The sequence below is a fragment of the Engraulis encrasicolus genome, chromosome 9 (assembly GCF_034702125.1).
Source record: "Engraulis encrasicolus isolate BLACKSEA-1 chromosome 9, IST_EnEncr_1.0, whole genome shotgun sequence".
Taxonomy (NCBI): Eukaryota; Metazoa; Chordata; class Actinopteri; order Clupeiformes; family Engraulidae; genus Engraulis; species Engraulis encrasicolus.
In genome coordinates this window covers 24209067-24224066 of record NC_085865.1, presented here as the reverse complement: position 1 = coordinate 24224066, position 15000 = coordinate 24209067, and the positions used below count along the sequence as shown (strand labels likewise).

The window sequence follows — 15000 nt, the reverse complement described above, 5'->3', positions numbered from 1 at the left end:
CACTCGCAGTCTTGCAAAAGGCAAGGTGGGGAAGGGGGAGGTGGGGGGAGAGGGAGAGGGAAGGGTGGAGGAGAGGACGAGGTAGTGTAGGAGAAGAGAGGAGAGGAGAGTGAAAGGAAGGGTGCGGTGTTGGGGGTAGGGGGGGTCGAAGAAGGGGACAGAGGAGGAAAGGGGGTGAGCGTAGTGACAGGAGAGAGGCAAGGAGGGGTGGAGGAGAAAGGGAGATAATGGAGGAGAAGAGAGGAGAGTGAAGGGAAGGGTGTGGTGGGAGGGGGGGGTCGAAGAGGGGAGTAGAGGAGGGAAGGAGTTGAGTAGGGAGAGAGGCAAGGAGGGAGGGAGGTGGTGGTGCAGGAAGGAAAGGGACGAGGAACGAAAGGGGTGAGGAGAGGTGCAGGTTGGGGAAGTGAAGAGAGGGAGGGCAGGTGGCAGGGAGGGAGGGGTGTGGAGGAGAAGGCAGGCGCGGGTAGTGAGGGGGTAGTGAGGGGGTAGTGAGGAGAGCAGACCGGGTGTGAGGGAGGGGTGGGGTAGGGAGGGACAAGGGAGAGAGGGGTTCCTACGTTTAGGCCATGTGTGTCAGTCATAGGCATAGTCGGTCGGCATGTGGTCCGACAATGCAGGCTGGACAGATTCTCTCTTTGTAAATCACTGCATGCTGGGTTAGTATGGCTTTGGGAGGAGGCGGGGGAAAGAGAGAATCGGTGGCACAGTGAGAGAGAGAGAGAGAGAGAGAGAGAGAGAGAGAGAGAGAGGGAGGAAGAGGGAGGAAGAGAGAGTTAGAGAAAGAGAGCGAGGGAGGGAGGGAGAGACAGCAAAGGAGAGCAGGAAGAAAGATAGAATGAGCGCAATAGAGAAAGAGAGAGAGACAGAGCACCGAGTGAGAGAGAATGTGCAAGAAAGAAAGAGAGAGAGAGAAAGAGAGAGGGTGGTGGGGGGGAGGGGTGCGTGAGTAAGCGTGCAAGAGAGCGGCACTCTGCCACAGCCAGCCCAACAGTGTTAGATGTCAGATCACCTTGGGGAGTCATGGAAAAAAGCATGTTGTGAGAGGAAGAGACCAAGACGTGGAGAGAGAGAGAGAGAGAGAGAGAGAGAGAGAGAGAGAGAGAGAGAGAGAGAGAGAGAGAGAGAGAGAGCAAGTGAACGATCAAGTGAGTCAGACAGAGAGAGAGAACGATCAATTGAGAATTGAGAGAGAGAGAGAGAGAGAGAGAGAGAGAGGGGAGGAGGAGGAGGAAGGAGAGAGCGTGAGTGAGAGATATTTTGGACTGAGAGAAACACCACAATGCATGGTAAGAGGAGCGAGAAGGAGGTTGTCATTGTGGTGGGAGGGAGGAGGAAGCTTGGGCGGGTAGACAACACCACGAAGGAAATAACAACGCTGGGGTGGTTGGAGAGGGGGTGGTGAGTGGGCGGAGGTGAGCAGTGGTGGGCGTTGTTGTTAGGGGTGAGGTCATATGACAAGAAAGGGATGTAATTTTCAAACAAAACCAGGCCGGGGCTCTGGCCACCGTTTGAAACTTACATCCATGGGCACACACACACACACACACCACACCTTTTTTTCCCATCCTCTCTCAGGAGGGATGTTGTCAAGGTTGGAGCTGACGAGTAAGAGAGAGATGAGAGAGGGATTTCGGAAGGGGTGAAAAAAAAGGAGCTGGAACTAGACTTGAACAGTAGGGGGATTCACCGTTCAAGCGTGTGTGTACTGTGTATAAAATATATAGTCTCTATATATTGTGCTGAGACCTAACCTTGGGTAATGGACAGACACTGGGATATGGACACACGTGGGTGCAGGTTTTGGTAGAATGTGGATGAGGCGGATGTAGCTTGATGAAGCAGTTTGACATGATGCTGCAGGTTACATAACACAAACATGAAGAGAAGAAAATATAATAAAAGAGCAAAAATGAAAAAGAAAAGAAAGAAAAAAAACCAACATCCCCTGCCTTCCGCCACATGAGTTGCTGCAAATTGCAGTGGTCATGGGTGACTACTCCTCAAAGCCTGGTGTGGAGCTCGGCCAACCCACAGGCCCCATAAGCTCAGCTCTGGACATGCAGTCATTCGGACATACTGAAGAGATTGAGAAGGAGTGCAATGTACTGTAAAATCCCTGTCTCTCTCTTCCTCTTCCTCTTTCTCCCCTTCTCTGTCTCTGTCTCTCTCTCTCTCTCTCTCTCTCTCTCGCTCGCTTTGTATCTCTCTTTGCATGTGTCTGACTGTGTATTTGTGTAAAAGTGAATGGGAAGTGACAGTCGTGGGTCATGGGCAGATTCCAGTGATTAAAAGATTATGTTTGTGTGTGTGCGTGCGGCTGTGCACGTGTCTTATGAATAGACTTGAATAGACTTGAACAGACTTGTCAATGCAATGCATACAGCTACTGTATACATTTATGTGACCGTAAGCGTCATAAGGGTCTTGTTCCCAAAAGCTGCCACCTACTGTAAAGGTCTTTGGTTGGTACTAAACAAGACGGTCAGTCCTTCCTCTGTGCATCAACACATACCGTAGAGGCACACAAACGCAGATGAAAATGGCTATAACCAGTAGCACTGTATATCACAATGACGGAAGACTTTTGTGAAAAAAAATCAAAATTCACAGCGTGATTACGGTAAAACCCAAACAACACATTTGGTTGGAAAAAAATAAGGAAGAGAAGATACACAGATCTCAGGGTGTTAGACACACATCGGAGGGGCTGGTGGATTAGTGTAAGGGTCAGAGGGAAACAAAATCTTGAGGTTTAAGGGGGGGGGGGTAATCCTATGGCATACAACTACCATTCCAGATTCATACAGTGTGTTCGTGTGAAGAAGGAGAGAGTTGGAGAGGGCACTGGGGCAGGAGGGGGATTGAGAGACGTGTTAAGACACCACAGGATCAGGATCAGGGCACGGGGCACGGGGCACGGGGCACTGCACGTGGGTGGTGGTGGCACAACACACTGTATGAATCTCTGAGAACTCCTACCTCTCTTGCTGTTTGCAACTTGCTCTGAGGGGACTACTTGCGGAGCTACTGGACAAATCAAAGGAAACAAGTATAAGAAACGACTTGCTCAAGCTTAAAGCCAGTTATAAGAGATCATACTTCACATCCAATGCTTGTGGGGTTAAGAGAGAAAGGAAAGGGGGCAAGTAAGGGCTTTTATCCATCAGATCAAAGAAGAGATGACACAGCTCGCTAGTTCCTCATGTGTCATGTCTGCGCCTTCACAGTTTTGCTTCAAAACAAAGAAAGGAGTACATAAATGCATACACACTGGGATCATTTTCAGCACAAGACCGTGTCGGGACCTCGGCTTTCTCTAGCCTAGCACACAAGCTGTAATCTCACCCTTTTATGTTCAGAGTCACGATAAAAAAAAGCATAAAAACGATGTCATAACAGTGCCATTACATGTGCCAAGAGACTGAGACAACCTCTTCCTGCTCGGTTTTAATGACAAACTTTAAAGTGTAGGTTGCATGCATGACTGGGTTCTTCCTACAACGGGGCTTCCCCACTGAGACCACTGAAGGGCTCTGCAGTTCCTTGCAACAAGTCAACAGCACTTGCGTTCCCTTTCTACGGAGTATAAGTGCACAAACCCATTTCCTCTTTTCCCACCAGCCCACAGCCACGTAGCTGGCAGACCTCTGTAATCTTACAAACCTCTTCTGAGATGAAATATATCTGTCGCCCTAAACGGTCTTAAGTCATTGAGACCACTTGGGTCCTTTTTTTCCATTTGACAAAACAAGAATTATATCTTAAGCGCTGTTTGAGAGGCTATTTTCCCCCATCGACGTCTTTTTGTCTTTTGCTCATTCTCCTCCCCTGGCACGGTTAGCGTAGCTACTGCTTATGTAGCGAGGATTATCTGGAGAATGTCTGGACTGAATCTCTGTGCGGATGGAGACAAGAGGGAGAGAAAGAGAGAGAGAGAGAAAAAAAGCTCAGGGGAAGCGCTTGGGTAGCCTCCCACTTCCTGGAATAGAATATCTAATTCCTAAGAGTGTCACGGGCAATTAAAATAAAGGGATAAGCAAAATGGACCACCATGAGCAAGGAGGGCTGTGTTGGCTAGCTGAGTGGATGGATTTTTTTTTTTTTTTGGAGCGGGGCTGCTGAATTTTGGCGCTCTGCATTGCATTGGGTGAAGGACTGCAACTATGAAGGAGATTCTAGAACAGAAGCAGAGTGAGGAAGCGTGGCACAGCTATTGGATACACAGGGAAGGATAAAAAAGACTTCCAGAACCTTCTCATTTAATACTACGGAATCTTGTACAGAAACTAAAGGCTGGTGAAGTCTAAGTCATGCTCCATTTTAGGCAATGTGAAACATCCTTTTTTTGATGGGAGCTGTCATGATTGATACTGGGTACGTAAAACAAGTTGCTGTAAAAAAAAGCCCGTTTTCCAGATCCTGTGTATGAGGTAGATGCGGTTAAGAGAGATTCCAAACCGAGTTTGAATTGTATCCTACCTTGGTTTCGGTTAGCAACCCCTAGAGACGAGACATTCTGCCGAACTGCATGCAATCGGGAGAAACCATGAGTTATTAAGGATGCACTGAGTTTGAGGCTTCATCAGATGCATTAAGAGAGTATAAGAATGATGTCTTATAAAGAAGAACAGGAGGCTGGACTCGTGGGTGGACACACAAGACATCTATAGACAAAACATCTCTGGCTTGGGGAGGGGGGAGGAGGGGGGGCGTGACGCATAACTTTCTTGCACGACACGTGATTGCCAGGCGGGACAGAGAGACGAGCAATGGATGCCATCCCCACAGACCTTTTGCACATAGCTCCAGACATTGTATGTAATTGTGCAGTTCCCATGTCTAATGTTCTCGTCAGCGTCAATGGTGGTAATGATAAAGAAACAAACGGAAAAAAAAGCTATACCACACATTGTCAGAGTTCTGACCATGAACTTTTCTTTGCGCCCCCCGATGTGTTTTGTACACACATGCAGTGCTGTGTTATTTATCTAGATCTAAGGCTGGTAGATGTCTGGTCAATCCATCAAATTGATTATTCAATCAATATCTAATTACAGTGTATTTCTAGAAGGAGAATAACAATGAATAAATAATGGAGGATGCTGTGAATGGGGGGGGGGGGGGGGGGGGGGTGAGTGATTGCAAAGCATAACCTCATAATTACATACAAAGTCTTTATTTCCTTCACGGGGAAATAATTTTGTTGGGGTTGGTGGTGAGGCCAGTCGTCGTGGCCTTGGTGGAGAGGAGGAAGAGGATGCATTGGTTTGGTGAAATGGGTGCTGTGTCAAGCAAAGCGAGTTCTCTTCTCTAAGACTGAACTCTCATTCACCTACAAACCACTAACCAATCTCCTGTTTCTGACTAAAGTCCTTAGGGCCGATGCTCAGCCAATGGCTGCAGTGAATACGTATGATTAGGGGGAGGGAGGAGGTGGGGATTGGTCAAAAAGGATGTGTCCATGATGTTCAACCACATGAGGGTGTGGGGATTCCTAAATTACTGGGGGTTGGGTGGATAAAGGGGTGGGACGGGAGGCATGCGCACAGGCACACATAAACATATGAACACAAGTGATCGATTCAAGAATAATCTAATCATTGGCTGGAATTAATTTGGATCGCCATTGGGTGATGGCTTAATTAGGCCTAAATGTATTGTGAGTGTGTTTTCAGTTCAAGCTCCATTTAGAAAAAAAGTAAAATATTGCGTCGGGACCATAAAAAAAAAAAATCAATGGATAAATCAAGAAGAATTGATGAAATTAGCAACTTGATGTCCTGTAATTTTGATGTTAGGCACAGAGTGATTAGTGAGGTTTATGCGTCAGTGCGTATGTCGTTAGTGGGTATGTCAGGGGCTGCAGCACAGTAGGCTACATCTACAGGTAAGACATGCAGGAAGGACTCACTTGGCCATCATGCATTACCTATACAGCAAGTTCATCTATATATTTCCCAGGCAAGTTGGTCTTGCACCGCACCATAAAGGGAACATCCAATTGGAGGTGAAAATCCATCCTTCACATCCTTCTGGCCAATTATGCGCAGTTAAACAGCTTGAACCATTTTGAATGCACACAGTTGGTCCCACATTTTTGTCAATGGTGCAATGCCAGAATAAACCTTTCATGTTATAGTCTAGCTGGACAGGGAGCTGCTTTGCTAGGAAGACCCAGAATTCATGTTGACAACCAGGTGTTAGCTGGAAACAGGACAACACACACCACATGGGCCTGTTGTCATGTTCGCTCTCTACCAACACTCAAGGCGCCAGGTTGTGATGAGTGGAAATGTAATAAAAGGTATTAATTCTATATTAGGAATCGATAGGGAGTGGATATTCGTCACATCTGTTTGGTTTTAATCATTTTGTTGAAGGGGTAATTTGGAAGGGGTATGAACACGCAAATGAGACTTGACAGATTTTAATCATAGCACATTCTCATAATGAAATGCTATCTCGTTGTCAGCAGAGTGGTATTTTAAAATATTAATACTGCCTAAACGTCTGCATTAGGCAATTCTGGCTCACTTAATAAACTTGAAATAGAATTGAGGGAAGTCTATAAGGAATTCAATTACCCTCAGACAACAGTCGATGTGAAAAGAATATTCCTTTTCTCTATTCTGGGTATTCCGTTTTGTACAAGCTGTGTGTAACTCTGCAATCTACAAAAGTGCTCTACTGTTTTCTTGAGATAAAACTTAACATATTCTGTATTTTCTTCAGCTAAGTATAGTGTACATGTTTACGACTCTCAGATCTCCTCTTGTTCTGGACACCCTCTTGGGATGACTAGCAAGGGGAGTGAAGACTTTATGATGTCTTTGGTGTCTTGAGAGAATGATTGGATCTGAAGTCCAGACCAGACTAGGATAAAATGGATTGCATGGAGCATAATTAGTTCAGTGAGTCCTTCCTGGTACAGTTAGTAAATCGCGACATGCAGTAATGTTCACATCTATGCAAAGGCACGTAAGAGGGTCGAATGTCTTCGAGTAGGGTTATGACTACAGGCATGTAATGGATGTGCGGCATGAAGAACGCTCAGCATAGCAAAGCACAGCGCAGCATAACAAAGCATAGCACCCATGCACAGGCGACTGCGGACGGACGACCACACGTAACACTTAACAACAAAAGCAACATAGGTTGGGAAGGTACTACAGTACGTATACAGCATACTTGGAGTTTGCCTGTGTTTATTTCTGACTCTGTAACCCTCATAGATAGCTCTCATAGATTCGAGCGAGAAAAAAAAATGTGTGGAAGGTCTATGCCAAATACAAGATTAACCTCAATTTTACTTCTGTCAGAGCGTGACCTGCAGGTCATTGGAAAATGTCACGGGAGATCTGCAGGAGAGAAAAGGACATCTTTGGTATCTTTGCTTTATGCACACTCTGTCTCCTATTTTTCTTGCCAACGCTGTAAAAGGCTATGCTTGTTGCATAGGCAGACAAGTACCGCCTGGAAGTTCGAAGCCAGAAAATGAAGTCGGCATTGGACTGGACTTTGACTTGTGCAATATTTCTGCCTTCTTCAGGTACTATGCCTGGGTTTGTTTTTTTATCATTATTTTCTCCTTTTCCGGTGAGCCTCTCTGTTGTGGGAAAAAAACCCCGGCATTTCTTTTGGCATCAAAGGCCTGTGGCCGTGGGTGACAATAGAGGCAGGCACTGCACCGCTTATATTAAATGACCTTTCCAGCATTATACGGGGCGGAGAGGTCTCAAACTTCAATAAGCCAGTTCGGCATTTATTTATAATGCATACGGGAATGCAAAAAAAAATAAAACATAATAAAAAGGGAAATAAAAAAACGAACCAAAAAAAACAATAGGCAGTTTAGAATGCATGCATAAGCCTCGACTGTCATTTCTGAATATGAATTAGGACGCCCACATAACCGACAGTTGGCCCGCCAGCTATGTGGGTGTTTTTGTTTGGGAAAACTGCATCGAGCCAATGGGTAATTAATACTTCCAGTTCAATTACAGGCGATCTCTTACTTTCTGAACCAAGTAATGGGGGGCTGTGCTAGTCAGAAATGAACACTTATGCTAACACCAAGCAGACTTGTGAGACAAAACAAAATTGTGCAGGCCACATGTGTGTTGCACAAGTGTTTTTGATTGGTTATTGTTATGTATTGCTGTACTTACTAACTGGGCCACCTGACAGAGGCGGGACACCTGAAAGAGGGGACAAAAAAAGAGGGGAAAGAAGGGAGACAAGGTCAGTGCACAGTCACTTTCATTACTCAGTCAGTTTCATCATTTGCCACATACACAAACATTACACCGCAATGCATGATACATGTGCAAATATAAACAGATGCATTCAGTTGCTAGATTAAATGTATCACTGGGGAAATCTGTGATAGCTCAGATCCATCATGTTTCCTAATTCGCCATTTCCAGCTGTCACAGGGCGCTGTACACGAAGCCCAACAGTGGGAATGTGCAGATAAACAGCCCATGGCGCACGCGCACGCACACGCACATGCACACGTACACACGCACACACACGCACACACATGCACACACGCACGCACACACCCCCCCACACACACTGAACAGTCACAGGCACACCACACCCACTAACATGAACAATTTTACATGCAACAATTTCAAGGGATCGACACCACACACATGTTCATGTAGACACACATACACACGTAGACACACAGGAATGCCTCACTTATAAGGGCCACACACACACACACACACGCACACACACGCACACACAGGTAAGTGTGCGAAAGAGAGAGAGAGAGAGAGAGAGAGAAAGAGAAAGAGAGAGAGAGAGAGAGAAAGAGAAAGAGAGAGAGAGAGAGAGAGAGGGGGTTGGACATGGCTGACGCGTGTTTTAAGGGCCCAAAAATCTGCACACGAGAGGGAAACTCAAGCGTGCCCAAGCCACGACTTCCATATGGACATTGGGTATTTTAGACTACGCAGCTGCCCACTCGTTCATTACCCTAGTGGGTTTTGGTTGGGAGTGGGGGGAAAGATATGCTGATGGTCAGTGAAATGTGTTTGGGGCTCAGCTAATTTACTGTGCAGGTAATGTGTACAGTGGGTGCAGGGAATCCGCACTGCCCGCACGCCTCTGTCGTGTGTCAAACCACACAAGGGCTAGGCTGCAACTACCATTGAGGACACAGGGGTCATGTCCTCTGTATATATCTATGATAAAAATCGATATATGATCAACAATGATAAATTCAGTCTGTATACGCCACTCCCATTTATCCTCAAGGCAGTGATGAAAACAAACTTACCAGTTTGAGTTTGGAGCATTCTAAATGTATAATATGCGGTACAGCACGCAGTATTTGACCAAAGTATTTGAAAATGTCTGGTTACAGCCCTGCACAAGGCTAGATACACAATAAGGCCTGACTGCAGCAGAAAACACAATAAACTAAATAAATAAATACACATAGAGAGATGGGGAGAGACACACACAGAGAGAGAGAGAGAGAGAGAGAGAGAGAGAGAGAGAGAGAGAGAGAGAGAGAGAGAGAGAGAGAGAGATGGATGAGTGGGAGGATCACTGCGGTAAACAACGGAAGAAATCGAGACGGGGAATGACAAGCACCAGCCCTTCATTATTTCCCCTTCTTTTGCCTTTACTTTATCTAACTTTCTTGTCAACTTTGTCCTTCCTATTGTTCTACGTTCCATAAATCTCTCGCTTGGTCTCGCCTCTTTCTCTTCCCGTTCCCTCATTATGCGCTGTACCATATAGCTGCTGAGGACAGGCTTTCCTACAGCACTTCATAGTTAAGGCGGCATACTTCACAAAAAACACCTCCCACCTTGACTAGGGCCCCTGTCAAGATAAAGATGAGCTATTCTGAATGTAGAACTACAGTAATGTCTACATTTTCTTCACAAAAACGATATGGACTTTAATGGATTTTATATGATAGGGTATATGGGATTGATTTTGGAGCAGTTTCATTATTATACTCCATATGACATTGCCAAACATGACCTGATTGTCAGTGGTGTAGTCTACGTAGAACGCAGGCATATGGAGTATACCCACTTCTAATTTTTAGGGACTTCAGTATACCCACTTAAAATAGATTGATCGATTGTTTAGCATAGCATACATATATACAGTATACCCACTTCAAAAAATGCTAGAATATACAGTATACCCACTTCAAAAAAGTAGACTACACCGCTGCTGATTGTCACATCATGGTCATCATGTGTCACCCAGCTACTCTCTATGGGGAGTAGAGGATCTCTAGAGGATGTCCTCCCCTCCACATGCTCACAGTAATGCTCAGTCATAGGAATAGGCTGTGTGTGTGTATGTGTGCAGAATGTGTGCATGTGCATGTGCATGTGCATGTGTGCGTTTGTGCATTTGTACACGTACATGCATGATTTAATTTGTGTGTACTATATGTGTGCATGCGTATGTGCAATAAATGATAGAAGTCCGCAACACTGTTACAGTTTTTCTCGATTGGTTTGGCTAATTTCTCGAAACTGAGATGACATTCTCAAAACAACACAGTCAAATCCCCAAACCAACTTGCAATTTCCCACAACAGAATGGCATTTTTCATTGCTTTCATCAAATCCCAAATGCTTTGTACATGTCTCAAATGTTTAGTACATCTCTGCAGATAGCTATGTACAAGTACCCTTCAGTTGACACATTGAGCATACATTTAGCACATTTTCCAAACAAATTGACCTCTCTTATCTAAACGAATTGGACAATTCTCAGTGTAATGGTTGCCCTCTCCAAAACATGTCGGCATGATTTCATTGTGTAAGTCATCATATGCAAAGTAGTCTACACAATTGTCAAACCAGTCAAGGACATAATATTTTAGAAATTCAAGACAGTGTTCAACAGGCCAGATGATATTGTAACTTTACTAGTTTGTAGAAAATAATTTTACAACCGTGTTTACTACAGTTTCCTCTGTTATTTGGCTAATTTCTCAACATTTTTGCAAACGACATACTGTGGAAGGAATTTAGTTTTGACACATGGGTAAACTGCTTTTGGAGTGATATGAGCAAATGATGAGGATCCATGTTGTTATGCTGAACCATCCAGTTTATTTTGACAGAATGACTAAATGAATGCAAATGGGCCAAAGCAATTGAGAAGGATATATGCCATTTTTATGGTACTGACTATTTATGTGGGAGAAGGTTTAGTGCTGATGCAAGAATGAGCTGTTTTGGGAGGTATATGGCATTTTGCTAGTTATCTGAACTGTTGTGCAGAAGTGTAAGTATGTTTGGCCAAATGACCCAATGGTTATTGGAATGTCATCTCAGTTTCAAGAAATTAGCCAAACCAATCGAGAAAAACTGTAATGCTCCCTGCATGTGTATGTGTATCTGCACCCGTGTGTGCATGTGCATGTGTCTGTATCTGTGTGCATGCGTGCGCGCCTTGCGTATGTGCGTGGGTGTGTATGTACACACACACGTAAGGGCCTCTGTGGCCCCCAGCTGCAGCGGGGCTGGGGAAGTGGGCCAGGCAGCCAGCTAGGCAGCCAGCTAGGCAGGCAGGCAGTACAGTTCAGTACAGTTCAGTCAGTGTGGAGCGGGGGGTGGGGCCGGCAGTCAGGGCTCCCACTATGAGCCCATTGATCAAGGCCCCATTTCCTAATCTCTCTCCCTCTGATCGCGGCTTGACAGCGATGGTTAGGAGCCAAATTCATGACATTTCAGTGAAGGGGTGAGGAATGTGGCGGCTGTGTGCGAGAGAGAGAGGGGCAGAGAAAGAGAGACAGAGAAAGGGAGCAAGAGACTGAGAGAAAGAGAGGGATGGAGAGAGAGAGGGGCCTATGATCATACACAGAGGAAACAAAGACAGATAGAGAGAGAGAGAGAGAGAGAGAGACATAGACAGAGAGACAGAGAGACAGAGACAGAGTACATGATCAGACAGAGGAGGGTGAGAGAAACAGAGACAGAGACACAGAGAGCATGATATTGGGGGTGAGGAAACTATAGAAGCAATATGATTTAGAAAGACTGAGAGAGAAAGAGAGAGAGACTAGTTGCAACACTTATACAACAACCAGAGTTGAGAGGGCATCAGAAATCACATAGAATATAGTAGATACGTTGATAGATAGATAGATAGATAGATAGATAGATAGATAGATAGATAGATAGATAGATAGATAGATAGATAGATAGATAGATAGATAGATAGATAGATAGATAGATAGATAGATAGATAGATAGATAGATAGATAGTAATGATATGGTAGACAGATAGAATACTTGGAGTATTCACACATCACATGGATTTAACAAAAAGACAGCATGTCAAAGTGTAGGAAGGACCTGATTGAAAAAGTGTAAAGAGAACACGAAAGAATACAAAAGGAGACGAGGAAGGAATAAGAGGGGCAAAGAAAGAAATGAAGGACGTCTTAACTTTCACACCAAACAGCCTGGCTCACTAGATAACACAATGTGTCCTACACAATAAAACACACGCACGTTCGCATGCATGCATGCACGCGCACGCACGCGCGCACGCACGCGCGCGCAAACACACACACACACACACACACGCTTGCATGCACATTGCACACACACGCACACACACACACGCACACGCACACGCACACACACACGCACACACGGACACGCACACGCACACACACACAAAGGCAGCCTGGCTCTCAAAAGCACAGTGTGACCAACACATAATACAGCATTGTGCTGCTGCCCAGTAGTACAAGAGCTGCTCCCAACCTCATAAAAGACGCCTGTGACATCTCAGCCGACCCTGGATCACACGCAACACTGTACACTACCGGCATAGCTCTGTGCGTGTGTGTGTGTGTGTGTGTGTGTGCGTGCGTGTGTGTGTGTGCGTGTGTTTGCGTGTGTGTGTGTGTGTGTGTGTGTGACCTGTAAACTGACAAGGCCCCACGCCATACGCCTTTGCTAAACAGTAAGCAAGAACCACAGAGGCAGGCGGGGAGGCAGGGAGGGATGGGCCCAGAGGGACACTTTCAGCATTTCTGGTGGTGGATGAAGGGTGGGTGGAGGGGTGGAGTGGCGGGCAGGGTGTACGTGTGTGTGTGTGTGTGTGTGGGACGGGGGTGGAGGTAGGGTTGGGGTTGGTAGAGGAAGGAAGGAGGTTGTGTGTGTGTGTGTGCGTGTGCGTGTACACATTCGTGTGTGTGTGCGTGCATGCGTGTGCGCAAGTGTGTGTGTGTGCGTGTATGTGTGTGTGTGTGCGTGCGCATGCGTGTGTAGGTGTAGGTGTGTGCATGCGCAAGTATATGTGTGTGTGTGTGCGTGTGTGCAAGTGTGAGCATATGTATGTGTTTGTCTTGTGGGGGAGGTGTACAGTGTGTAGTGGAGAACTGATGACAAAATCATAAGCACAGGCAAGTGTTGCTGAAATGGCAGAAATGTATACGCCTCTATCTGTACCTGCTAAACAGTGACTGGTAACAGAATACACTTACATTACACACACACCTCGTTTTTTTGCTGTACATCTTTGTGTAGTGGGTATTTTTTGTGTGTATATTTTGTGTTTATTGCATTATCTCTCTCTCTCCCCCCCTCTCTCTGTATCTGTTTGTATGTGTTTCTGTGTTTGTCTTTGCATGTGTGTGTGTGTGTGTGTGTGTGTGTGTGTGTGTGTGTGTGTGTGTGTGTGTGTGTGTGTGTGTGTGTGTGTGTGTGTGTGTGTGTGTGTGTGTGTGTGTGTGTGTGTGTGTGTGCATGACTGCTTTTTGTGGCGTCTGTGTTTACATTCCACACCATGTTAAGCACAAGCCTGCCGTGTGCAGTCATTGTAGCCTGCTAACAACAGCAGCAGCAGCAGCAGTAGCGTAGCGTAGCGTTAGCCCGCTGGCCCATGTAATTCCCCTCTTCTTGCTTTATGGACAAGCGTCATCCCGCCCTGAGACAGATGCTTGCTGTCTAGTGACACTTCATTAGATTAATCCTCCATCGCAATCATTTTCAATCACAAACTCTCCCTCTCTCTCGCTCTCTCTCACACACACACTCACACACCCACACACAAACACACATTATCTCTCTCGTGCACACTCTCTCATCTCTCTCTCTCTCTCATACACACACACACATTCTCTATCTCTCTCTCAAACACACACACACACATTATCTCTCTCCCACGCAAGTTCTCTCTCTCTCTTTCTCTCTCACACACACACACACACATTCTCTCTCTCTATCTCTATCTCTCTCCTCCTTGGCCGCCTCGCCTGTTTGGCAGGCTTCTTGTATTGCTGTTCTGTCAGGCTATCAAACTGGGCTGCTACGTCGGGATAAGCTACCAACAGGCTTTAATACTAACTGCCCACACCTTAACCCTAAGCCCTAAGGTCAGCTACTGTAGTGGCTTGGTTGGTCAGCGACAGGTTGCTCATACTGACACAACAGGGCCAAACCTGGCATCTGATTGTTCAGTGCCTTGGTAGCTCAGCTCGACAGTTTGTGCTTATTGACTTGACAGGCACTGTAGAAGCAAAGCCAAGCCAGGCCATGCAGGGCAGGTAGCTGATTGTGCTTTACTTTGTAATCCCATGGTAGGTCAGCTTGACGGGTAGCACATATCGTTATTAATCGTTATATTACATTACAAAGTGTTTTACAGTTATTTACAGGATATTGGTTACAGTCATGGTTTGGGGTGAGGTAGGGAGTGAAAGGGTGGGATTTGAACCTGCAACCCTCTGATCTAAAGCCCATCTCCTTAACCATGAGGCCACGGCTGCCCCTCTTAATACGACTGCCCCTATCTAATAGGTTAGCCTGGCGGGTAGCACAAATTGACACGACAGGGGCCCTGGAAGTAAGGCAGGCCAGCGAGGCGAGGCGAGGCGAGGCGAGGCGTGGCAATAAGAGGCGAGGCAGGGATCTAATTGTGCCGCTGCGCTGTATAGGGGGAGCATTAGTGCTGCTTATGTTTATGGAGCTCTCCATTGATTTTCATCATCTC

General features: G+C 45.9%; 1 protein-coding gene across 3 annotated transcripts in view; it reads right to left on the bottom strand.

The window, feature by feature from the left end:
• Positions 1 to 15000, bottom strand: part of ntng1a (netrin g1a) — a 160361-nt gene that overhangs the window by 22780 nt on the left and 122581 nt on the right. The window contains exons 4-6 of one of the 3 annotated variants that reach the window (XM_063206134.1): positions 8169 to 8198; positions 4480 to 4524; positions 1 to 10 (exon numbers count right to left, since the gene is read on the bottom strand). The exon at positions 1 to 10 is cut by the window's left edge and continues 158 nt beyond it. In XM_063206134.1, the coding sequence (XP_063062204.1) occupies positions 1 to 10; positions 4480 to 4524; positions 8169 to 8198 (85 nt within the window). The remainder of the gene's footprint in view (positions 11 to 4479; positions 4525 to 8168; positions 8199 to 15000) is intronic. The other 2 variants (XM_063206135.1, XM_063206136.1) reach the window with 2 other exon arrangements.